At 51.0% G+C, this 25,830-nt stretch overlaps 1 protein-coding gene and 1 long non-coding RNA gene across 3 annotated transcripts in view; one reads left to right on the top strand and one right to left on the bottom strand.

Moving 5' to 3' along the window:
• The window catches only part of SMYD2 (SET and MYND domain containing 2), a 52,723-nt gene that overhangs the window by 23,573 nt on the left and 3,320 nt on the right, over window positions 1-25,830 (bottom strand). For both annotated transcript variants that reach the window (XM_002717406.6, XM_089312186.1), the window contains exon 2: window positions 5,223-5,286. In XM_002717406.6, the coding sequence (XP_002717452.3) occupies window positions 5,223-5,286 (64 nt within the window). The remainder of the gene's footprint in view (window positions 1-5,222; window positions 5,287-25,830) is intronic.
• On the top strand, window positions 18,949-19,805 carry LOC108178207 (uncharacterized). Its single transcript, XR_001794904.4, has 2 exons — window positions 18,949-19,083; window positions 19,570-19,805. It is a non-coding gene; the product is annotated as an uncharacterized LOC108178207 (long non-coding RNA).

Genomic DNA, 25,830 nt, shown 5'->3' with positions numbered 1-25,830 from the left:
ACACGACTATGGACACTTGTTCTGCTCTTTTCCTAGTCTGTGCCTCCTGCACTTTCTGTAAGGAGCACAGATTTGTTTGTGTTATGCACTTAAGCCATCTAATCTACAGAAATGAAAGGTACAGCAATTTTTTGCACGGATGGTCCTCTTTTTAAACTTCTAATTCATTTTTGGCCAAGGCAGCAACTGCTGTGCGTGACTTTCATTTCTGTGCGAGGACAAGTATGCTTAAAGATGCACAAAGGCTTGCAAAACTGGTGCACCAGCGTTCCCAAACACTAGGAGAACAGAGCGATGGTTATGGCATGCTGCTTCCTGCTAGCAAACGACACACTGCTATTATGGTTTGCGTGACAGGCTGGGTGTTCTCCTGATGCCCGCGGACTGGGGGCTTGGTGCTCAAAGTCTTCTGGTTAACGGCTGATGGATTAAAGGTGGGAGCTGGTCTAATCACGGCATCTGGGTGGGCCCTGTGGGAGGTCTCCAGGTCACTGTGGTTTGTCCTCCCCTCCAAGGCTGTTCTCCCCAGGGGGTTGGCTATGAACGCTGAGTCGGCTCCTCTACTTCCTGGATTTGTTCCTCTGCAGACACCAGACTAACGGGACAGTGAACCTGACCCGGTACGGTGAACCTCCAAAACCGTGAGTCCTAAACTTCCTTCCTCCTGGCTCCTCTGCGGTACCTGCTATGCAGTGAGAAAAGCTCAGTGATGCAGCTGCCCTCCAGCACCAGGGGACTGGACTCTCCTTGTAGAAGCCCCCTTTCTACCTAGTCCAGCATTGGTGCTTCTGTTAGCCTCATGCAGCTTCCCAAATGGTGTACTCTGTACAGGTGAGATTTCCTACAGTGTGGAAGAGCTAGCAGTCCTCTTAGGTGTCTGCCTCGCACTGCCACCATCTGAGAGGAAGAGTGAAAACGCAATCCCCTGCTGAGTCACCTCCCATAGCAGGCAAGGGTGGCCCTGCTGAGCCATGCGCAGTGAGAGTGAGCACACACTCAGCCACCCACACACACTTCCAGGGATGACGCTCAGCATTTACAGAAAAAGGGTGGCCCCAAGTTTAAGATGCTTCCCAAGGTGGGCTGAGTGCGAACTTCCCCAGGATGAGCCTGGGACTAAGGCTGCAGTCAGGGTCTGGCAGGCCCTTAACAGACTCCGTCTGCGCTTCAGTTACTTCCAACTCCAAGACCAAGGTCTAGAATTTCCCCACCTTCTCAGCCACACGTTCCTGCCATTGCTTCTCTCCTATCAGGACACAACCCCTCTCACCTGCCACACTCTCAGCCCCACCATTATTACAAAACACAGAAAGCTGTTTCCTTTGTTAAATAAATTCTAGGATCTTCCACCACACGATGATTACTCTATCTGGCAACTTTCTAAAGCTGTTCTCTCATACATACCGAGGTCCAATTTAATGAAGTCTGGATGAATAACGGACTTAGCTTTCCAGGCATGGTTATAAAAATAAATACAGTTCATTAAAACACACAGGTTACAAAACAGCAAACCTAACTAAAAAGGAATTTCTACTTCTTTCATATTTCCTGCCCTGACCCTTTCATGCAGCATTAATTAAAATCTTTCCTCTGGCACCATCACACTGAGCCAAGTGAACTAGGAGGGTTGTCATCGGGACAAGACAGAACCAACCAGAACCAAACAGAGCAAAACCCTAAGGCACTGCGGATACGGAGGAGGTGGGGAGATCAGCCTTGGCGACCAGGCGCCCTGGGGAAGAGGACACCCCCAGGGAAGGACCGTGGGCCGTGGGCCGTATTATCCTGGGGACACTGCTGGCCGAGACTCCGCCTTGTCCACCCACAGGTCCGCAGCTCAGTGACCTTTCTGTTGACCACAGTCCGGTTGGTCCCTCAAGGCTACACCCCCTAGAGAGGCTGTGGCTCTGCTAATTTGTGATGATATCTGCCTCTCTCAGAAGGCCAGCCACTCCTCTGTCTCACACATTCCCACAGGGCCATGGGCACTGTGATAAGGTGGTGAAAGCCCTCCTCCCAGTTCCCCCACTGTTGACCTTGGGGAGTCACCAAACCACTTGGGAACTGTGTTCTTATCCACGAGAGGCCAAGCCCAGATAACCTCCTTTCCAAGGCCACGGGTGGCTGTGCGTGCTGCTGCACGGTGCAACCCATCTGCTGACTGCACGTGAGCGAGCCGAGTCTGGACAGTCGGGGGGGGGCACTCAGCCACCTCCCCTCGCGGCTGCCTCTCCTCCAGCAGGGCCTCCACGCTGATCCCGTCCAAACATTCCCTTAGGCTGAACCCTGAATACACTTTCATCTGGAAAGAGCGTTCCGGGTTCCTCCCCCATGATCTGCAGTAGCACGCCCTCGTGCCAGCCTTCAGTTCTGGGTACTTGCTTGATGAAGCTTTTGTGCCAGGTCATTCCATTCCAGTAGTGACGGATGAAAACCCTTAGAGGTCAGATGAAACTACTGGAATAGACACGTTAAACCCAGCTGCGTCTCTAGAAACCTCTGGGACCTGCAGCTGTGTCACTGCTCGCCACCAAGGAGGCATTCTGGTCTCAAACAGCTACCAGAAGCACAGAACAACAGAATACGGGAGTATTCCCCAGCGCTCGGGCTGCTGAGCCAGGAGTTGGGCAAACACCCCACCAGGAAGGCGGCAGGCAGCAGGCTGCAGCACCAGAACCCTGTAGCTCCTTCCTTCTCCCTGGGATTCCTTGCTACCCAAGAGACTGCCTCATCACGATGTGACCAACGTCCGGTTCCTCTTCATGGGGAGAGGAACAGCCGAGGTGCTCCCTGCGAAGTGACCGCCGACCCACTACGTACAGGCTGGGGGTACCTGGGTAATGTGAGCCTCCCCCAGGAAAGGCACCTTCCACGTGCACTCACAGATGAGGCTCCTGAGTCTGCAGATCTGGGGAGTCACCACGGGCACCTCATCTCCACCTGAGTGGCCCAGACAATTCATCAGAGTACCGCCACCTGCTGCAGCCCTACAAACTGCGGCCCAGTGGGCACCAGGAGACACAGAGGGCGCCACAGGCTGGGCATTCTGAGGGTCTCCAGGCAGGAACTAACCACTCATGGCTACTCAGAGGAGTTGAGGCTGACACTGGAATACACCCCACTCACCTGGGGTACGTTAGTGCTCCCAAGTTCCTTGGATCCAACCATTCCTTCGGGTTAAAAAACCCTTAAATCAAGTATGCCATTTTCTTTATTCTTTGCATAAAACTAGCTGCAGCCCAGCCTGACTCGCACCAACTCAACTCTACTAAGGACCGTGATGCTATTATCCGCAGTAACCCTTCACACTTATACACAGTACCAGAGTTTGTAACGGACTTTCAAATCCGCTGTCACTTGGCCCTGCGACTCATCACGATGGGCACACTGCCCTCAGATTATAGTGGAGCAACTGAGACTCAGAGAGGCCCTGTGACTTGCTAAGCCCCTAGACTAGCAAGCAGCAGCTCTGGGACCCGCAGCTGGGCCCCTGTCCTCCTGCTATTCCCCGTTACGGCATCTGAATGCCAGCCATGTGGTTTACTGAGCTTACATCTAAAACACCAGGATGGAATGAGCTCAGCTTTCTCCAAGTGTCTAACACAGAAATGGCTAAGGTATCTGGCACGCCTGGCACCAAACCGCAAATTGCCAGGGCTGGCCGGTGTCTAAGTGCCGCAGCAATCTAACTGCAGAAGATCCCATCCATGACTGGCAGGAGCCAAGGAAGACCTCCCCTCCTCCAAACAAGGCACACCCTCCCAAAGTTCCAGGGCAAGCCCCATGCCCGCTCTCGCCATCGCACGGGCTGCCCGCAGAGGGAGACACATGGGACCGCGTGCAGAGTCTTCAGGGCCACCCGAAGACTGGTGTCTCCATGTGCCTCACAGTGGCTGGGGGCAGCTGTCCCAGGAGCTCTGCCAGCAGAGGGGACAGCGGGCTCAGTCATGTCTCCCACTGCTGTTGATGTTCTCCGAGGCCTTTCAGGGGCCAACAGCACAGGCAGGTAAGAGAGGCAAACACGAACAAGGGGCTGTCACCAGACGGGGCTGGGGGAGGCGGTGGGCCGTCACTTAGCGCCACCATTTTCCTAGGTGCAGTAATAGCGAATACAGGGGTCAGGTCAGAAAGTTTAGAAAACCCTACAAGCCTATTAAAGACTGTAAAAGGGGGCTGGCATTGTGGCACAGCGGGTTAAGCTGCCACCCGCAACGCCGGCATCCCAGTGGAGCACTGGCTTGAGTCTCGGCTGCTTCACTTCCAATCCAGCATTCCTGTTAGGCTCGGGAAGGCGGTGAATGACGGCTCAAGTCCTCGGGTCCCTGTCACTCACACATGTGGGAAACCTAAACAGAGTTCCAAGCTCCTGGCTTCGGCCTCGCCCAGTCCTGAACAACTGTCATTTGGGAGTGAACCAGTAAATGAAAGATCTCTCTCTGTGTGTCTAATTCTGCCTTTCAAATAAATAAATCTTTATTAAAAAAAAAAAAAAAGACTGTAAAAGGTTCTGAAGGAAGTAAAGGGACCACATGCCCCTGCCAACTGTTTGCACATGGGAAGTGTGTTCTGGGGACCCCTACAAACACCAGTCTGAGAAAGCTCCGTCCCTCAAAAGGCCCACCAGGAGTTCCTGCCACAGCTACCCACTTCCCTCCCCACCGCCTCGCCAGGAGGGCAAGTAGGGGGGACTCCTGTGCAACCCACCCCCAGCTGCAGCCCAGGCTCTGCCCCCTGCACACACTCAGAGCAGCCACCCTCTGGATGCCCAACAGCTGTGCCAGGGGCTCACCACGGTCCACAATCAAGCTGGGTGCAAACAGCTCAAGGCCATGGCAGCTGTAAAGAGGGACTTCTAAAAACGCAGCCTACGACAGTAATGATTTTTTAAATGTTCGGGATAGCACTTGAATGCTTTTCATTTTCATCTCTGCATTCTCCATTTGGTGCTGACAGCCTAGGCAGCAAAGTGTCCACCCTGGTAACTCAGCTGCCTGCACCTGACATGGTCCTCACCTGTCTTTCTCACCTGCACTTTCTTTTGCTCCTATATGTGGCCCCAACTGTCACTGAGCTGTCTGTCAACCCTGGGGCGGCACACACGAGGGGATCCACCTCAACCTCCTCTGCCACAACCCAGGTCTCCAGCTCTGGCCGTGAGGGCGCTGTGGGGTCCCAGTGTCCTGAGAGGTCGGGCCCTCCTGGCCAGCTGGCCCAGCACCTACCTGACAGTCCACGTCGCAGTAAAAGGCCTGCTTGCACCTTCCGCATTTGGACAGTCCTTCTTTCCTTGAAAACAGAAAGGGCACGGTAGTGGCACGAGCAGACCCGTGCAGCTGCACACGTTGTCATGCACTCATCACGGGAGCCACGTGGTTGGGTAGCAGAGCTGAGACGCACCTTGCCTCTCTCTCCCACTGCTCAGTGGCACCTGCCCACACTGGAGGGGCCGGAGTCAGCCCTTGAGGAGCAGTGAGTCCCACAGTACACACGTCAGCACGACCATACCCCACCACGAGAAGGACACTGAGAGATGCCGGACACAGGCCCTGACGTAGGGACCGGCCTGGGACACCAAGGCCACATGTCGGGATTTTCTTCCCTGCTAAAGGAGGGCAGAAATAAAACCACCTTGGTGGTGGGACCCCATGCACACAAAACGTTGGGGTGCACATAACCCTGGTGGCGAGCACTGCAAAAGGTGGAATCCGGGATTCCGATGTAATTCAAATGCTGAACAGGACACTAAACTCAAACATAATGCAACTGCGCAAAGACCCACGGTCGTAAATACAGCATCCCTGGCTCAGAATGGTTTGCACACGCACTGTGTCAGTGCACCACTGAGCGGCTCCACCGCCGCTCATAGATGGCTCTGAGCGCTGGCAGTGCTCTCACTTTGCCGTGTCCGGTAGAGGACGGGGCGGTGTTGCTTCCAGCTGGTTGGTGTGAGTATGTGTGCTGCGTGAGACACGCCGAGGCTCTTCCACACGCGTGGAGTCACGTAGTTAAACCATACACGACAAAACTCTCCACTTCTTTTTTTAAAGCCGGTAACCCCCACACTGTGGGAGTGTATGATCTGTGAAACCTGCAGCTGAATTTGTGCCCTGGAGACGCTGACCTGGTGAGGGGCCTTGCTGCAGCCACAGCCACCGCAGGGCCGCCTCCTGTGCAGCCCAGCAGAGCCGATGGGCGGGGCTGGCGCTTCGGGATTCGGATATATATACACTGTCACGCTGCTTCTTGTCAGTGAGTGGCAGTCACCACACTCCGCCCACAGAATCAAGAGAGTTTTCCAAAAATGCTACTGTTGGAACGCAACAGACAGCCTTGCAGCTTTCCCGACAGCACTTGGATTCTGAGAAGCAGACTGAGGCTGTGTGGGAGGAAAAGCACGTCTCAGGCTTGAGGCATAAATAAATCTTCAAGTGTGCACACCTCAGCAGTTCAGAGGGGAGCCCACTGATTGGCCCGAGTCTCTTCTCTGGCCTGCCACTTGCCCTCCCTCCAAAAGAAACTGGCCGCTGCTCTTAGGGCAGGACAGAAGGGGCGCCGTGAAGTGACTGGCCAGCAAGTGCTGAGCAACACGTGCTGGGAAGAAGTGCCACGGGCCGGCCGACCAGGCCAGGCCGGGAAATCTCTAAATTCTCTCTAAACATAGGTGTGTTTGGAAATGGATATGGGGTGAGGACATCCCACCTCCAGAACCCGTCTAGCTGAAATCGTCATTTTCCAGTATTTGTCCTTGTAAGGGAATAGGCTGCAAACCCTGCTGAGAATCTGAATGAAGCTACCTGAGGACCCTCCTCCTTCCTCACCGCCCCCCCCAAACCCCACAACTGCTCAAGGGCTCCTGGGCCATCTAAAGTCCCTACTCAGACTGCTGCAGGAGTTTCTGGAACCAGAATCTGACCCCTGGTGGAGAGGATTAGGGGATGGCCACCTTTTAAAATGCACAGCCCAGCTCCAAATCATACGAAAAGCAGCAGGGGTCATGTAGGTCTTCTAGCAGATTTCAGCCTCAACACAACATTCCAGGGAAAGAAAGGGCTACTGGGCGGGCGCTTAGGGAAGTGAGAAAGCACTCTCCTGGGATTTCTCCCATGCAGTGACCTTCCCCAAGGCTGGGCCTCCCTGGAACCAGCCCATCACGAAGTCCACAGCTAGGAAGGTCCTTCCAGGGAGGTGAAAACCATCTTCAAGATGACTCTAGGACACGGCTGCTTTCCCCTGCAGTGTTCTGCCATCTGCACTGTGAATGAGCCTGGATGAAGGTCAGGTACCTGAGCACTACGCAGAGCCCTGGCCCCGGTGCCCAGGAGTCTTCTTTGCCGCCGTGCCCCAGCAGGGAGGGGAGACCCAGCTGTGCTAAGGATGCTCCTGACAAGCAGGAGTGAACATCACCATTGGTCGCCCTCCACTCTAAGATTCTCACTTCCACATTCTAGGATGAAACGGAAGAAATGCAGAGGGCGTTTCAGCTTCACGCTGCAGTCTGCTGGCCGCCTCACGGAAAGGCACTTGTGGGCTTGGTGGCACTGTGCATGGAACTGGCCACTTTCTTCTTGGAATACCATCTTTTTTATTTTTTTAAAAAGATTTATTGATTTATCTGAAACAGTTACACAGAGAGAGAAGGAGAGGCAGGGAGAAAGACAGCGAGAGAGGTCTTCCATCCACTGGCTCACTCCCCAGTTGGCCGCAACGGCTGGAGCTGCACCGATCCGAAGCCAGGAGCCAGGAGCTTCTTCCAGGTCTCCCACATGGGCACAGGGGCCCAAGGACTTGGGCCATTTTCTACTGCTTTCCCAGGCCACAGCAGAGAGCTGGATCGGAAGTGGAGCAGTGGGGACTTGAACCAGTGCCCATATGGGATGTCGGCTCCATCCCCAGATTTTTTTTTTTTTTTTTTTTGGCATCAAAGAACAGCTTGAGTCGTTATTCAGCTTGAGCATCTGGCAGCTACATTATTGAAAAGAATGAACTGGGCCTGTTGCTTTCAGGGAAACAGTATTTGTTTCCTATGATAAAATCTGAGTTTTCAAGCAAAAATCATAATTTTGGAAAACATGTATCTGCCATCCTGTGATTGACACCATCTCAATACTTCAGAGTTTTGGTTTGAGATGGGTGGTGATTTTTTTAAAAAAGATTTATTATTTATTTGAAAGGCAGGGTTACAGAGAAGCAGAGGCAAAGAGAAAAGAGAAGTCTTCCTTCTTCTGGCTCACTCCCCATATGGCCACCGTGGCTGGACTTGACCGATCTGAACCCAGGAACCAAGAGCTTCTTCAGGTATCCCACATGGGCGTAGGGGCCCAAGGAGTTGGACCATCTTCCACTGCCTGCTGCTTTTCCAGGTCATAGTGAAGAGCTGGATTGGAAGAGGGGCAGCTGGGATTCAAACCGGCGCCCATATGGGATACCAGCACTGCAGGTGGCGGCTTTACCCACTATGCCACAGTGCCAGCCCGGGGTGACAATTAAAAAAAAAAAAAAAAAAGATTGGCCAGCGCCACGGCTCATTTGGCTAATCCTCTGCCTGCAGCGCCGGCACACTGGATTCTAGTCCCGGTCAGGGTGCCGGATTCTGTCCAGGTTGCCCCTCTTCCAGTCCCTCTCTGCTGTGGCCTGGAAGTACAGTGGAGGATGGCCCAAGTTCTTGGGCCCTGCACCCACATGGGAGACCAGGAGAAGCACCTGGCTCCTGGCTTCAGATTAGCGCGGTGCGCCAGCGGCAGCACACTGGCCATGGCAGCCATTGGAGGGTGATCCAACGGCAAAAGAAGACCTTTCTCTCTGTCTCTCTCACTGTCCACTCTGCCTGTCAGAAAAAAAAAAAAAAAAAAAAAAGATTTATTCATTTGAAAGGCAGAGTGACAGAGAAAAAAGAGGAGACAGATATCTTTCATCTAGTGGTTCACTCCTTGAATGCCGGTAATAGCCACACATCTGCCAGGCCAAAGCCAGAAACCAGAACTCCATCTGTGTGACCCACATGGGTGGTAGGAACCCAAGCACCATCATCTGCTGCCCTCCCTAGTGCATTAGCAGGGAGCTGGATTGGAAGCAGAGGAGCTGCGAATTGAAACTAGTGCTCTGATACAGGATGCAGGTGCCCCAGGCAGCAGCTTAACCCACTGTGCCTCAATGCCCACCCTGGAGGTGATATTAACTACTGATTTTTATAAATGGTTGATGAACTGACTCAACAATGTTAGAAGATCTGCATTAATTTAGTGAGCCAATATTTTCCAAGTGGCCAGTTATAGTGTTACAAAAGGCACAGCTAATAGAGTCACTGAAGGTAGAAGATAAGTCAAAGGATTTGAATGTAGCAGATATACGAAGTTCACTGAAATGGCTTCAGATTCCACACTGCAGCTGGCTTGTAAGATGGTCTCATTTAAGGGCCAGCACTGTGGCCCAGCGGGTTACAGCCCCGGTCTGCAGTGTTAGCATCCCAAATGGGCGCTGGTCGGAGTCCCGGCTGTTCTACTTCCAATCCAGCTCTCTTCTGTGGCCTGGGAAAGCAGCAGAGATGGCCCAAGTCCTTGGGCCTCTGTACCTATGTGGGAGATCTGGAAGAAGCTCCTGGCTCCTGGCTTGGGATCGGCGCATCTCCTGCCATTGTGGCCACCTGGGGAGTGAACCAGCGGGTGGAAGACCTCTCTCTCTCCCTCTCTCTCAGCCTCTGCTTCTCCGTAACTCTACCTTTCAAATAAATAAATAAATTTTTAAAAAGGATGGTCTCATTTATTTAATATTCAATTAAACACAGTATTTCCATTTGACTGAAAAGCCTACCAAAATATCCTTCTTTTTCCAATTACATATCTGTGGGAAGCTGGGTCTTTGCCATGTTCTTCAACCCAAACAATGCAACACCACAGATTAAATCCAAAAGCATACTTGAGAATCCAGTAGCTTTCTGCAGATCTGGACACTGAAGAAATTTGTAAAAATGTAAAACTATACTGAAACTCTAATTTTTCTGCTTTGTAAAATATCTTTCATCAAAACACTAACATCCAGAATCTATAAAGAGCTCAAGAAATTCAACAACACCAAAACAAACAATCCAGTTAAGAAATGGGCAAAAGACTTGAACAGGCATTTTTCAAAAGAGAAAATCCAAATGGCCAACACACACTTGAGAAAATGCTCAAGATCACTAGCCATCAGGGAAACGCAAATCAAAACCACACTGAGGTTTTACCTCACTCCAGTTAGAATGGCTCTCATACAAATGCTGGCGAGGATGGGGGGGGGGGGGCAGGGGAAGGTACCCTAATCCACTGTTGGTGGGAGTGTAAACTGGTGCAGCCACGATGGAAGACAGTATGAAGATACCTCAGAAATCTGAATATAGACCTACCATATGATCCAGCCATCCCACTCCTGGGAATTTACCCAAACCAAAAAGAAATCAGCATATGAAAGAGTTATCTGTACCCCCATGTTCATTGCAGCACAATTCACAATAACTAAAATATGGAAGCAACCCAGATATCCATCAACTGTTGACTGGATGAAGAAATTACGGTATATATACACTACTACCTAGCTGTAAAAACAAAACAAAAAATAAAAGAAATTCTGTCTTTTGCAATAAATAGTACATTAAAGTCACTTTGCTTCAAAGCTGCAATGGGGAGGAACCCAGGTTCATTTTTCAAAATGGGATCTGGGGTGGGAAGCATCCCACAAAGCATCCCCAGCCAAAGATGACACAAAGATCCATCACTTGAAACAGATGGGAAGGAAATGAGGGCTGACATTTTATTTACTTTGCAAAGCAAGTTCCTCGCTGCCATGCAGGCACATAAACCCACGGAGGTCTCAGGCAGAGGAACTAGGCAAGGCTGAGCCAGACCTTGCTGTCTAAGAACCTGATGGCGGAACACAACAAAAGGCTGGGGTGGGCGGGTCATGCAGTGGTCAAGATGCCTTTTGGGCCGTCCACATCCCACTCTCGAGTGCCTCGGTCAAGTGTGGACTCTGCTTTCCATTCCAGCTTCCTGCTCATACGCACCCTGAGAGGCAGCAGGTGATGGCTCCAGTAGTGACTTCCCTAAGACCCACATGCCAGACCAGCATTCACTTCCTGGCTGCCAGCCCAGTACAAGCATTTGGGAAGTGACCCACCAGATGGAAGATCTGTGTCTGTCCCTGTGTCTCGCTGCCCTTGATGTCAATTTTTAAAATCCAAAAATGAAAACAAAGCAGTTGAAAGGCCTTGCGTGACTCTTGGGCAAATTTCACTGGTTGCTCACTGAGTCAGCTACCTGCTTCCGTGTGAATTCTCTTCTATCACACAGGTCCCGCTGAGCCCACCACCTGGCCCTCAGAGTGAGGACAGACCGGGACAGCTGTGACAGCTGCCGCTACTCACAGGAAACAACCTAAGGACCTGCACTGCTCTGACTTAGCAGTCAATGAGTGGGGAGGGAGCTCCATATGAACACCCAAGACAGGGGCTTCAGTCCTTCCTTGAGCCAGGGAGAGATGCAGACTCATCATGAGCCTCATGACTGACACACTCAGCTCCACCCCTGTTCGTGCTTGAGACAATGAGTGAGGAGGAGTTCCTGCCAGTGCAGGACCATTGCTGGCTGAAGGGGCACAGCCAGAGAAAAAAACTTTAGATGGCCTATCCACTTTCACCTAGGATTCTGCAAGGCGTCTGCAATCAACTCTGGCCCTGCAGGAGAAGCAACGTGCAGGATCGTGCCTTCGCAGCGCCACCTGATCTGGACTGTCCTGGAGGTTTGGGCAAGACAGTGCAAAACAAAGACAACAAAATGTCCCTCAAATTAAAAAACAAAAACAAAAAAAAAGAAAAAGGGGGGGGGGGTACTAAAATAGCCCCCAGAGGAATGGGACTACACAGAAAGCTAAAAGCATCACCAAAACCTCTCTCACAATGGTCCTCAACCTTGGCTGCCTGGGCAGGGCACCTAGCAGGCTAGAGCTGCAGGCCTGGGGGCCCTCTTCTCTCTGAGAAGCCAGTTGCAGGAGCACCTCTTCCAGAGAGCAAAGGCCAGGCACTGAGTGCACCAGGTGTGCAGCTGTCTTGATGATGAATGTTTACGAACATTAAGGTGGCTGTGTGTTTTCTACAAGCCAGGTGTGGCTTTCTCTGCACTTCTTCCGGAGTCCCGGTACTTAGGCTCCCTTGCCTGCCTGCCTCTGATCCCTTTTTCTTTCAGCGTTTGCTGTTCGTGGGACCGCGGGCAGGTTATTAAACTCTTTCTGAACCTTGTTTCCTCCACTGTTTAGATGAAGATGTCACTTCTACCTCGTTGGTTTGCTAGGAAAATTAATCGAGAAAATTCAAGACCTGTGTTCGATGCAACATTCGGAGCATGGTAAATATTCGGGAAACCTCGGTACTGCCAGCACACTTTTAATTAGTCCTCGCACTTCTGTTGTTTTAAAACAATGTCAACGGCTGCAACCTTTAGCACAGTCTCGCTCAGATTCATAGTTAGAGGATTTATGTTTCTAAAGCCTTTGTTTTACGGGCAAATATCTACCCTGCTGTGAACAGAAGGGCTCTTTGAACTTAAGAAATGGTTCTTGCACAAAGGGGGAAAGAAACATTACAGAGCAATGCAAGTATTTGATTATTAGTGACTGGAACAGAACGGCGAAGACACGCTCCTGTCATTTTCCACTGGAGGAGACGCGCACAGTGATTAATTTCCTTGCTTTTAAGAGTCGGAAGCCGTGAAGATCAACAAGTTGGAAATGTAATTAACAACTCCCGCTAGTTAATGCGTTGCCGCAGGTGCTGCTGGTCTAGATAAAACGGATCTGATTCTGTAAGCTCCCGACTTTCTGCTACTGAAATGAATGCTTGGTGGGTTTCACCATGAAAGCAAACGACACTGGGCATACGGGGGGTTTGCAATAACAATTACTTTTAACTAACGGTGACAGAAGAAGTGACAAGTATGCCCCGAACAGAGGCAGCCCCGGCGAAATGAAAAAGAGAGAGGGGAAAAAGGCCCAGCGGCACAGGAGCACTTCACCGTGGGCTGGAACAAGACAATCAGAAACAAAGTCAGCCGCCCACCCGGACAGGGTGCTTACACTGGCAAGGCCTCCAATCTTGTTTGAGAGAAATAAAAATCGGAGGAATTGTGGCAGAGCCCTATTATAACCCTGGTCGGGGGACAAGGATAATACCGGGCTACAGGTTTTTGTGCAGCGGTGAGAGATGCTGCACGTGCACTTTAATCCACAATGGAAGCGCGGGAGGGACCCACATACAGCAGGGGGCTTCTCCCAGAGCGTTCCTGCCAGCACCAGGCTTTGTGCTGAGCCTTGTTAAAAGTTAGAGCCCGCGTCCCCTGGGGGAGGCAGGAAGGCAGCAGCTAATGGGTTTTCCCAACTGTTCCTGGAGCCGCCACTGACACAGAGCAGGCTGGGCCTGGTGGTCAGGCTGGTGGCTGGCCTCGAGAGAACGCAGTGACACTGATTCAGGATTTGGTTTAATGCAGGCTCTGGCCGAGAAGGAAAAATCTTCAGGAAGTTTCCGGATAGAGGAGAGAAAGATCTGGCCTGCAGTACAGTGAACTTTCTTCCCTTCTGTCACTGGAAGACACCCACATCCAAACCTCATCCTGTAGGCCCCGTACAACCTCTAGAAGATTTTCTCAAAGAATGAATGTGCTCCTTTTTAAAATGCCACGTTTTCCTCTGGAAATGCTTCCTAACTCTGGTGCAAGATCAGAGAGACACTTCCTCGCTACTTTCATCCTCACTTCTCGAATGCCCACTGATGGAGAATCCAAAGGGAAAGACACAACTAACACCCTTCTTTCAAATTCTGTCCTCTCACAAAGGTGCCGGCAATAAATAACATCTTCCAGTTCGTCCAAAGGTGCCATCAACGGCCAGGCGTTACCATGGCATTTCGTGATCAACGCCGGTCTCCTCAGATGCTCCCACGACCGACCACTACAGCACTCATTTGCACAACACTCTCACGACTAAATATAGAGGAAAATGACAAAAGCAAATGTCACATAAACCTATTTTAATACTTAAAATACCCCCAACAATGCTCCTCACTTCAACATTCTATCCACAGAGTAAGAAATAAATCACCCTAAAAATACCTGTATAACCTCAGGCTAAAGGTGAGTTCCTGAACCGTGGCTGGGTCCTTGGCAACCAGCAACGCACATTCACACCTTACCCAAGAGGGACTGTACCCTGAGACGGAGGCCCTGGAGGACACAGGAGTCAAGACAACAGCACTGTCTCTCTCGGGAGAGAGCATAATGGACAGAACAGCAGGGTGTGGGATAAATGGAAACTACTATAAAATACACAGGAGGTAGTGGACAAATACCATGGGGAGATCTGTGGGTGGAGGTGGTTAAGGTGGAGAGAGAGACGCAGTTTGGGCTGGACCTTCCTTGAGTTTGAACAGAGGGAGAAGGCGTCCCTGGCAAGGTGGCCAAGGACGAGGATGGGAACCGTGCAGATAAGAGTGTCTGGGGCCACAGAGCAACCATAGAAGAATGGAGAATGGCAGGTGCTGGGAAGATCACCTACATGGAGCTGAGGGTCTAAGTACAACATGGAGTGGGGGTAGTGCCAGATGGGGTGGGAAGGGACTTCGTATGGAGGACTTGAGCAGCCTGGATTTTGTCCTTCAGAAAACAAGGATGCAACGAAGGATTCATTTCCAAGAAGAGCAGAGCTGCACACTCAGAGAGGTGCCGAGCCTGGCCACAGGGCCACTCTACGGTTCAGCTGCAGAAAGGAAAGCGTTCATTTCACATATTTTCGGAGACCGCCAGGCAACTCTGCTTAATAGCCATAGCCTCTTGCTGCGTGCTGGGGTCAGAGATGAGTGACATCTAGTTCTTGCACAGGAGCAGCAAGCATGATGAAGGCGGTGCATGCACAGGGCTGTGGGAGCAAGGGTGCAGCCTGCAGAGGTGAGGACCGACTTCAGACACTGAGGAGGTCAGCTGGGCAAAGAGGGACACAGGAGGGTCAGCAAGGTCTCTGCATCCCCCTCTCCTGTACCCTGCCCCCAAACCACTGGGGTCTGCAGGAATGAAACGAGCACAGCAGGGCGGGCCAGACTCAGCTCTGCTGCTGCCCATCAGACAGCCCTGCCCTCGGAGAGGTCCAGCAGGGCCACTCTGCAGAGCCACAGAGAGAGGAGGTGGACTGTGGGCTTTTTCTCCCTCTGTGTCTATAAAGTACTTGGCAGCCTGGCGTCTTGGATGGCCTGAGCATGCACCCAAATCAATTAAACATTGGGTCAAACAAGCACACCCCGACTTCCTTGTTAATTTCAATGTTTTTAAGTTGAAAAAACCCAAAAGGATTTTGTAAAAGTGATATTTAGGAATGTTACCTCCTGTGCCTAGGCAAGCTCCATTCTACTACCTTTTGAAATACACCCTTGGGGCCAGCGCTGTGGCATAGTGGGTAAAGCCACCACCTGCACTGCCAGCATCCCATATGGGCGCCAGTTTGAGTCCTGGCTGCTCCACTTCCGACCCAGCTCTCTGCTATGGCCTGGGAAAGCAGTGAAGATGGCCCAAGTCCTTGGGCTCCTGCACCCACATGGGAGACCCGGAAGAAGCTCCTGGCTCCTGGCTTGTGGCCTTCTGGGGAGTGAACCTGTGGAGGAAGACCTCTCTTTGCCTCTGCTTCTCTGTAACTCTGCCTTTCAAATAAACAAATAAATCTTTTAAATATATATATACACACATATACCCTCACAGAGCTGCTCTTTTAACACAACGTGGGGATGTTACAATTGCATTAGACCTAAGTATTTTTATTATAATTCTTGATTGGGAGGGAGGGAGGAAGAACAGATCCCCTATCTGCCTGTCTACACCCCTAAATGCCCAAAATGGCAGGGTATGGACTGAAGCCAGGAACCAGAAACTTAATCCAGGTCTCCGACATGGGTGGCAGGAACCCAACTGCTTGAGCCATCATCACCGCCTTCCAGGGCCTTCCCTAGGAAGCTGGAGCTGAGTACTAAACCCAGGCACGTGGATACGGGACATGGGTGTCTTAACTGCTAGGCTAAACATCCACCCGGGGTCTCCCACGCTCCGTTTTTGTAAGTCACAAGCCAGGTGCTGCAGCTAAACTTTGTGGGTGGCAGAACGTTCTTGATGACAAACGTGGGCTCCAGTGAGGGAGCCTGGGGCTAGAAGCAGGACACACTGGCTCCTTCTTGCAACTCCTTTTGCTGCTCCTTGCCACCACCTAGGCACCAAACCAAACAGATGGAAGCCCCTTGAAACAAACATTTGCCAAGACGGGCAACAAGATTAGGGTTTCCAAACAAGTTAGGACGGGCCCTTAGCCTTCACAGTAGCTGATGTATAACCAGCACACTTGCTCCTTGGAGATAACATGCAAAAGACACACAAACGCCCCTGGACCACGAGCCTCCGAGGCTTTGTCTCTCTACCAGCCCCTCTGTTTATTCAGAGCCTCTCTTTTTCTTACTTAAACTTTCCTTCTTCTACCCTCACTGTTGTGTCCGGTCTCCTAAATTGTCTCCGACACCAGGACAAGAACCCAGACTCATCTCAGCAGCTCTGCAACAACAGTGCTCCCCTGAACACAAGAAAGAGCTAGAAGATACTCCACGTCAAAACCAAGCTTCCTCCGACACAGCCTCTGCTGAAACCTCACAGAGTTCACGGCGCTCAGGGCAGAACAAAGACGAACAGAATCTTTTAGAATGTGAGGGATTTTTCTTTTTCCAATGACACAAAACCCAAGAAATATTCCATAAATATAAACAGTTCCTGAATGAGTTAAAAAACAGAATTCCTACCCTTGGCTCAAAACCAACTTTCTCCTCCTGCTGAGCTTTTAAAACCACGCAAGGCTGGGGCTGCAAACAGCAACTGCCTCTGTTCCTGGAACTGTCGGCAGAGCATTTTTCAGCGCCATCCCTACACAATCACCGCCACAGGGAGGAACGCTGGCAGGGTGTCAGCCAGCACCCTCCGCCCTGGAGAGTCTTTCCTGGCACGCACAGAAAAGGCTCCCACAGCCCAGTCGTGTCTCCTGTTGTCATGGATTTTTTTAAAAAAAGATTCATTTTATTTATTTGAAAGAGTTACAGAGAGAGAGGTAGAGACAGAGAGGTCTTCCATCCATTGGTTCACTCCCCCAATCGCTGCAACTGACCAGAGCTGAGCTGATCTGGAGCCAGGAGCTTCGACCTGGTCTCCCACGTGGGTGCACAGACCCAAGGCCTTGGGCCATCCTCCACTGCTTCCCCAGGTGCATTAGCAGGGAGCTGTGTTAGTAAAATTGAGCAGTTCTGACACCATCCTAGGCTCTAGCCCCTGCCACTGCTGGAAGCCAGGTAGCCACTTGGCCCAACCACCGGTGTCAGCCCCAGTGTCAGCCCCACCCCACATCCTAAGGGGATTTGCTGCTCCTGCTTCCCTGCCCGCCCTGCAGCAAAGTTTTAAAAGGACCTGTTCCTGAATACGTGGCTCTCTTTCTCTCCATCTCCTGATCTCTCTCTCTCTCTGGATCTCTCTCTTATACTCTCCTTCTCTATTTTCCTTCTTCACCCCTTCCCTCCAGTCTGTGAGGTTTCCCCCAATAAACCCTTTCCCTTACTCCGGTGTTTGGTGTGTTTTGTAGCGGGGCCTTACAAGCTGGATCGGAAGTGGGGCAGCTAGGACTCCACCATCGCCTGCTGCAGGTCGGGGCTTGAATGGCCCTGTTGTCATGGATTTCAACATGACTCCTTTCAAGAGCCAGGATCTAAAATCCTTGGGGCTGAAGTAGGCAGGCATATAGGTTAAAATTAATTAGGTTTGTGAGCTGGAAGACCACGCCTTCGCCACGCCCCTGTGTGACCTGATGTCCCTACCTGGCCACACCTGGGTGCCCACCAGCCAATCAGGTTAATTAACCACTCCCCTTTGGAAGCGGGTTAAAAGCCTGGGACATGGTGTGTCTGGCCTTCTCTTCGGCCCTGGCCTCTTCCCAGGATGCAGCTTGCTGTAACCCTGCACCTCCAGGGCACACGGCCTTTGGGCCACGTGCTCTAGGCTTCCTGGCCTAGATACTCCTCCATGTGGCTGGTTCCTGGTGCTCGGTATGAACCCCTATTTACCTCTCTCTCTTAAATAAAGCTCTCACTCTCCTATGCATCTTTCTCACTAAATAAAAGCTTAAAATGTACCATGCTGCCTTGTTTATCTGTGCCAGTATTTAGAATTCTAATCTAAATATTAGGCAAGAACCCTCTCGGGCTTATTAATACTGGGGATTTAGTAATAAGCCCAGGGTGAAATCGCATGGCACCCCAAATTCTGGTAGCATATGTGGCAGCCCAGATAGCACTTTTGGGGAACTTTAAAGGGCCACATTTTCATGTAAAATTTAGGGGGTCATGTCCGATTTCAGGGTTACTATCTGGCTCCCACAAAGACCTGCATCTTCTTTGGCAGCCATATTCTCTTTTTCCTCTTCTTCCCCCAGGAAAGGCCCTTGTCTTCCAGCCTGGTGCCCTCCTTGTTTGTCCTCTCCATCACGGGACTCTGTCCGTATCCTCTGGGCACCACAGGCCTTGTGCATCCCAGGGTCCTGGCCTATACCCAACCATGTCTTTGTTATCACAGCTAAGTGTTTGTTTTGGTCTTGAGGGCCTATAAAATGGCCAGAGATGAACATCAGACCCACACTTTCCTACAAAAAGCTAGTCCGATCCACTTTAATAACACACAAAAATACTTCTGCTTTGCCATCTGAAACCTTCCACTAAACATACAAGATTTTATGTTAATACATTGGCAAGATTTTAAGATTTCTGATTGAAGATCCTGCAGGGTGCAGGGCCAATGCATGGACCAGAAAGCCAAGTTGTTTCCTGGACCTTGGAGGCTTTTTGCAGGAATTTCCTGCTACGCTGCATATTTCTGTCCTTCAGAGAAGTCTTAAAGAGACCGGATTTCCTTCTGTTCTATTGTGTCCCCGTGAACGCCTTTGCAATTGAAAAGGAGGCCTCCGAGGGTGGCGGGAAGGGAGTCAGCAGAAGTCACACAAAGTGAGGTGGGTGGCTTTGTGACTGGTTACCGCGCTAATGAGGCCAAGGTCACAGGTTCAGCCCTGAAAAGGCAGGCACTTCAGTCAATTCCCTGCCGGAGAACTGCACCCCTAAACTACTGCGGATTTTCTAGAAATCCAGAGATGTGAGGGTTGGAGGTGTGGGTGGGAAGGGGGATGGTAGCATGCAGAGGCTGACAGCACTCGTCCCTGAGAGGGCCTCCATCTGGTCCCAGTACAGGCCACTGGTGGGTGGGAGTGCATGGGGTGCATGGGGAGGCGGCTAAGGGGCCAGGCTGACCAGAAGTAAGTGCACAGTCAGAATTTGGTCAGGAACAGCAGGGTGCCCTGGCTTGGGTCTATCTAGTTCCTCTGGAGGGGCCAGCGCTGTGGTGGAACTGGTAAAGCTGCTGCCTGCAGTGCCAGCATCCCCTGTGGGAGTCCGGCTACTCCACTTCTGATCCAGCTCCCTGCGATGTTTTGTGAAAGCAGAGGAAGATGGCCCAAATCCATGGGCCCCTGCACCCACATGTGGGAGACCTGGATGAAGCTCCTGGCTCGACTTCAGCCTGGCCTAGACCCAGCCATTGTGGCCATTTATGGAATGAATCACCAGATGGAAGATTTTCTGTGTCTCTCCCTCTCTCTGACTTTCAAATAAATAAATCTATAATTTAAAGATTCCTGGAAAAAATGGAAATAAAAGACAAGCATATTTGGTGCAAAAATTGTGAAATACTTGTGCAGAATGAATTACATTGTTTTCACGAAATTTTTGGAGACCCGCCCCACCGTGGATATCCAAAGATGGACTGCCAAATCTAAAGAGAGTGCTGTCTGTGGAAGGAGCAGGAAAGGAGATGTGACATTTAAAAAAACCACACTGGCCTGTACACACCAGGGGGAGGCCTGCCCTGAGCTGAGACCGGAGGTCATCCAGACTCTGCAGCTAAGGTCAAAAACTCTGAGTGTGTGTGTGTGTGTGTGCAGGGGGCAGGGGGAGTGCACTTAGTTATATGTACTCCAGGATTTATAAAGGATGTTTATCATCATTCCCACTTCCTTGAGAGGCAAAAACGAAGTAAACATTCATAATCATTTCACATTTTCTTTTTACATTAGCAGGAATAAAAAAAAGAATGTTAATCTAAGTCCAAAAAGGTGAGTCTATAACACCAAAAGAAAGTAGGAACTCTCTTTGTAAATCTCCATTTCAAATTCTAAAACAGACAGCTTCACTGTCCCAAGTCCTGAATGTCAGGTTCCTGCTGAACCGCAGCACTGCACCCTGGATCTTCCTGGGGAATTTCAGGCTGTTCTTAGTACTTTTAAAGAATCTGGGGGCCAGCGCTGTGGCACAGTGGGTTAAAGCCCCAGCCTGCCGCACCGGCACCCAGCTGCTGCTCTTCAGATCCAGCTCTCTGCTATTGCTGCTGTAGGCAGGCATACAAAATAAAACTGATTAGGTTTGTGAGCCGGAAAGCCACACCCAAGCAACCTCATGCCCCTACCTGGCTACACCTGTGTGCCCACTGGCTAATCGGGTTAATTAGCTACTCCCCTTCAGAAGTGGATTAAAAGCCTGCCCCCCCCCCCCCGCCTTTCTTCTTTTGGGCTCTTTGCCATTGTGGGCTCTGCAGGCATGTGGCCTCTGGACCACCTGTTCCATGCTTCCTGGCCTGCATGCTCCTCCACGTGGCTGGCTCCTGGTACTCAGTATGAATCCAGATTTCCCTCCTTTATATAGGGCCCTCACTCTACTACGCATTTATCGTGCTGCCTCGTTCATTTATGCCAGTATTCAGAATTCTCTGAGTATTAGGCAAGAACCCACACAGGCTTATTAATACTGGGAATTTATTAATAAGCACACAGTGATATCGTATGGCATCGCAAACTCCGATATCACTATGGCCTGGGAAAGTAGTGGAAGATGGCCCAAGTCCTTGGAGCCCTGCACTTGCATAGGAGACCCAGAAGCTCCTGGCTCCTGGCTCCTGGCTCCCTATCACCTCAACTCTGGCCATTGCGGTCATTTGGAGAGTGAACCAGCAGAAGGAAGACCTCTCTCCATTTCTCTGGCTCTACCTCTCTCTGTAACTCTGTCTTTCAAATAAATCAAATAATTCTTCAGGGCCAGCACCACGGCTCACTAGGTTAATCCTCCGCCTGCGGCGAATAATTCTTCAAAAGAATTTTCTGACAGGATGACAAGTGTGCTGTCTGCTTACCCTACAAGAATACTGTCCAGGGGAACAGGTAGCACCAGCTGCACCAAAACTTTCACTCCTGACCAATTAAACTTCTGCAGCAAGAGGCCTGGAAGAATGGATGTGTTTAAGTAAAGAACACTGATGCCGACCAGACCATGTGGACACAGACTCGAGTCCAAACATCACAAACCCACCAAAGGACCACAGCCGGGAGCTCTTTTATGGTTTATGATGGAACTACTCACACAAACACAAGAGTACATGGGCTCCCATGCAAATTCCAGAGCGTCCTAATAGAGCCAACACCTCCGAACCCATGTAGGCCGGCAGACAGCTGGGCCAATTGGGTTTTCAAACTTTTCAGAAACTCGGAGTGGACATTTTCCTAGCAGTTACAATGCCCACAGCCCTCGGTTTGATTCCTGCCTCAGGCTTCTGAATCCACCTTCCGGTTAATGCAGAATCTGGCAGGCACCAGGTGGTAACTGAGTTCCCGCCACCCACTCTGGGGACCTGGATGGTGTTCCTGACTCCTGGCTTTCGCCTGCTGCAGAAGGCAGCAAGGAGTGAATCTGTAGATACGAGCTTGCTCGCTCTCTGCCTCTCACATCATTTTTTTTCCCTTTAAGATTTATTTATTTAAAAGTGAGAATTACACAGAGAGAGAGGAGAGAGATAGAAAGAGAGGTCCACTCCCCAATTGGCCGCAACGGTCGGAGCTGTACAGATTCGAAGCCAGGAGCCAGGATCTTCCTTCCTCCAGGTCTCCCATGCGGGTGCAGGGGCCCCAGGTCTTGGGCTATCTTCTACTGCTTTCCCAGGCCATAGCAGAGAGCTGGATGGGAAGTGGAGCAGCCAGGTCTTGAACCAGCACCCATATGGGATGCTGGCGCTCCAGGCCAGGGCGTTAACCCCCGGCGCCACAGCACCGGCCCCCATTTATTTATTTTTTTATTAAAAAGTGGTTATTAAAAAAATCCTTTCTAAAACAATGCATTAGTTTGTTAAGCTACCTGGTGGGGAGGGGAACCAAACGAAAACAGGTGATATAACCTGTGTTCACCAAAAGGGCTATCAGGTGGATTAAATCTCTGGTCTCCAGTGAACCACACAGCAGGTTTAGACAGAATTAAGTCCAGGTGAGTCACACAGTAGGTTCAGGCCAAAGGGGTCACAGGAAGGAAAATCACACTCTAAGCAGGAAGATTTGATTCCTTCCCTGAAGGTCACAGACTGGCCCACAGGAAACACTCAACAAATATCTGACCCAGGGCAGCGCTGCGGTGCAGCAGGTAAAGCAGCCAGCTGCTCTGCCAGCATCCCCTATGGGCGCCGGTTCCATCCGGCTGCTCCACTTCCGATCCAGCTCCCTGCTAATGTGCCTGGGAAAGCAGTGGAAGATGGCCCAAGTGTTTGGGCCCTGCACCAACATGGGAGACTAGGGAAGCTCTTGGCTCCTGGCTTTGGCCTGGCCTGGCCCAACCCTGGTTGTTGCAGCCATTTGGGGAATGAACCAGCGGATGGAAGCTCTCTCTGTCTCTCCCTCTCTCACTGTAACTTTTATTTATTTTATTTTTTTTTAAGATTTCATTTATTTATTTGAGAGGCAGTGTTACAGAGTGAAAAACAGAAAGGAAGGTCTTCTCTCTGCTGGTTCACTCCCCAAATGGCTGCAATGGCCAGAGCTGCACCGATACGGAGCCAGGAGTCAGGAGCTTCTTCTGGGTCTCCCACGCGGGTGCAGGGGCCCAAGGACATCTTCCACTGCTTTCCCAGGCCACAGCAGAGAGCTAGATCAGAAGTAGAGCAGCCAGGACTAGAACCAGCACCCACATGGGATGCCAGTGCCACAGGCAGAGGATTAACCCACTGCACCACAGCGCTGGCCCTGCTGTAACTTTTTCAAATAAATAAATCTTTTAAAAATTTTTGACCCAAAAATATGTGAAATTCAGGCCAACACTCAGTCGCCTTCTGCATAAAATAGGGTAAGGCCCTGTCTACCCCAGCCATGCATGGAAGGTCCAAAATAAGAATCCCGAAGCCCTTTATGCGCTGCGAAGAGCAGTATGATTTAAAGGAACGTCATTTTATATATGGGATTTCAGATTTTTTTTTTTTTTGATGGACAGGATTTTGTGCAATTGCTTTGGGGCGGGAATGGCATTAGCTGGCGGCTTTAACTCACCAGGGTTTGAATTTCACTTCAGGAGCTCCTGCTGCTGTTCCTTCTCTTTCATCTGAAATCGCTTCCAAATGAGAGGCCTGGCCACTGAGCCCCTGTGAGCTGTGGTGGAAATCAGGCTCCCTGCATATGGGAAGTATGCCTGTGTCACCGTGCCAGGCACACTGAAGTCTTAGAGGGCCTCAGCCTCGTCTTCGGCCCAGCTGCAAGCCTACAGCTGGAGGCGAGGGGCCACGCGGGGCCACCACCTCCTGTGCTCTGGAAAAGCCCATTTTCTTCCATTTTTCTTTACAAACATTTGCTTAGTCTCTTGCCAAGAGAACAGCACAGAATCTAAGCACTGGGACGTCAGAGAAGGCTTTTTCGAAGGAGTGACGGCCTGTGTGTAGGTGTGTTCTATCATTTCCACCAGTTTTTCAAAAACACTGAAAACCGACCCCAGCCCCCGTGATTATTCTGGAGGACCCCAGGCTTGAGAACTGCTGGTTTCAGCCCTGGATCAATGGGACATGTCAACAGGGTCACCGGCTCGCCATATTTCTTTCCCAGTACCCCTGACCACAGCCTCTCTCCCATAAAAATGCCCTTGAAAGGGCAACATTGTATCCCATGACTTAATTAACGCGGATCCAGCCAGCAGAGTTCATCTGACAAGAGCCAGAAAGGGGCCAGGCGACTCTGCCAGCCTACTCCTGCTGGGGGTGGGCCAAGTTCCTGACCTCCACTATCGCACTTAGACCAGCTGGCAGGGCTGGCTTCGTCTGCACACCTCCCAGATGAAGGAGCCTGGGAGTTCAGAGAGGTGGACCGAGTTGGCCTAACGACAAAGCAGCAGAAAGGGAGGAAGCCGGAGCTCAAACCCAGGCTGTGCAGCACAACATCACTGCTTTGCTGTTTCTATCTGAAGTAAATGAAAAGCTTACAAGATTGAAATGGTTCTTTACCTTTTATACAGAAAGCTTAATTTTACATTCTTTAAGATAATTTTTAGAGCAAATCTGCTATATGTTTTGTTTTGTTTTTGACAGGCAGACTGGACAGTGAGAGAGAAAGGTCTTCCTTTTCCATTGGTTTACCCCCTAATGGCCCTGCGGCCAGTGCACCGCGCCGATCTGAAGCCAGGAGCCAGGTGCTTTTCCTGGTCTCCCATGCGGGTACAGGGCCCAAGGACCTGGGCCATCCTCCACTGCACTTCCGGGCCAAAGCAGAGAGCTGGACAAGAAGAGGAGCGACTGGGACAGAATCCAGCACCCCGACTGACCGGGACTAGAACCCGGTATGCCGGCACTGCAGGCGCAAGATTAACCTATTGAGCCGCGGCGCCAGCCTGTCTATATGTTTTAATCGTATCACTGTTAAAAAAAATAAACCCAAAAATAGGAGAACAATCCCCCTATTAGAGCCTGTGTCCAATTTTTCATTCAAGCAACATGATAATCTGAGAGCATTCCCGTCCACGTCTCCTCTTGGATACTCATGGTTCTCAGATAACGTCCTCGGAGTGACCCAGAACCCACACTAGTCTTTGGGACAACATCCCCCGTTCTGTGGGACAAGCTCAGGCCAGGGCTATTTCAGAGAACCTTGAGAGGAGCATAGGGAGGGCGCTGTGGCATAGCAGGTAAAGCTGCCACCTGCAGTGCCGTCATCCCATATGGGCGCTGGTTCCAGTCACCACTGCTCCAACCAATCCAGCTCTCTGCTATGGCCTGGGAAAGCAGTGGAGGAAGGCACAAGTCTTTGGGCCCCTGCACCGGCATGGGAGACCCGGAAGAAGCTCCTGGCTCCTGGCTTCAGATCACCTAGCTCTGACTGCTGTGGCCATTTGGGGAGTAAATCAGCAGATGAAGAACTCTCTCTCTCTGCTTCTGCCTCTCTCCAATTCTGCCTTTCAAATAAATAAATAAAGCTTTAAAAAAAAAAAAAAAAAAGAGGAGCATTAGGATGCCACGGCCCTTACTGTCAGGCAAGATCAAGCGAAGCCTACTCTGCCAGTTTGCTCAAATAACAGGAAAGACAAGACACTGCTGGAGGACAAATCTGGGGACCTGGCAGGAAAGGCTGCAAACCCTGAAATGGGCATCTTCACCAATGTTTGCTCACGCAAGCATTTCAATTTTGAAAGCAACCACCCGAATGGACATGACGCTAGCTCCCGGAGACTGGGTTCTGCCAGCTGTTAGAGGAGGCTAAGTGGGCCTTCTGACTTCTCCAGGCTCAGAACAAAGCCAAGACAACATTCTTGCCCTTCGGCCGCCCGGGGAGCCAGGAGAAAAAGATTAAAAGGGAGACACCTGCCCACCTGAGGAACCACACACAGAGTGAATACTCAGCTGGAGCACTGGGTCAGAGTAG

The sequence above is a fragment of the Oryctolagus cuniculus genome, chromosome 13 (genome assembly GCF_051225735.1).
Source record: "Oryctolagus cuniculus isolate XC-2025 breed Fujian yellow rabbit chromosome 13, ASM5122573v1, whole genome shotgun sequence".
Lineage (NCBI taxonomy): Eukaryota > Metazoa > Chordata > Mammalia > Lagomorpha > Leporidae > Oryctolagus > Oryctolagus cuniculus.
This window is presented reverse-complemented; position numbering and strand designations above follow the sequence as displayed.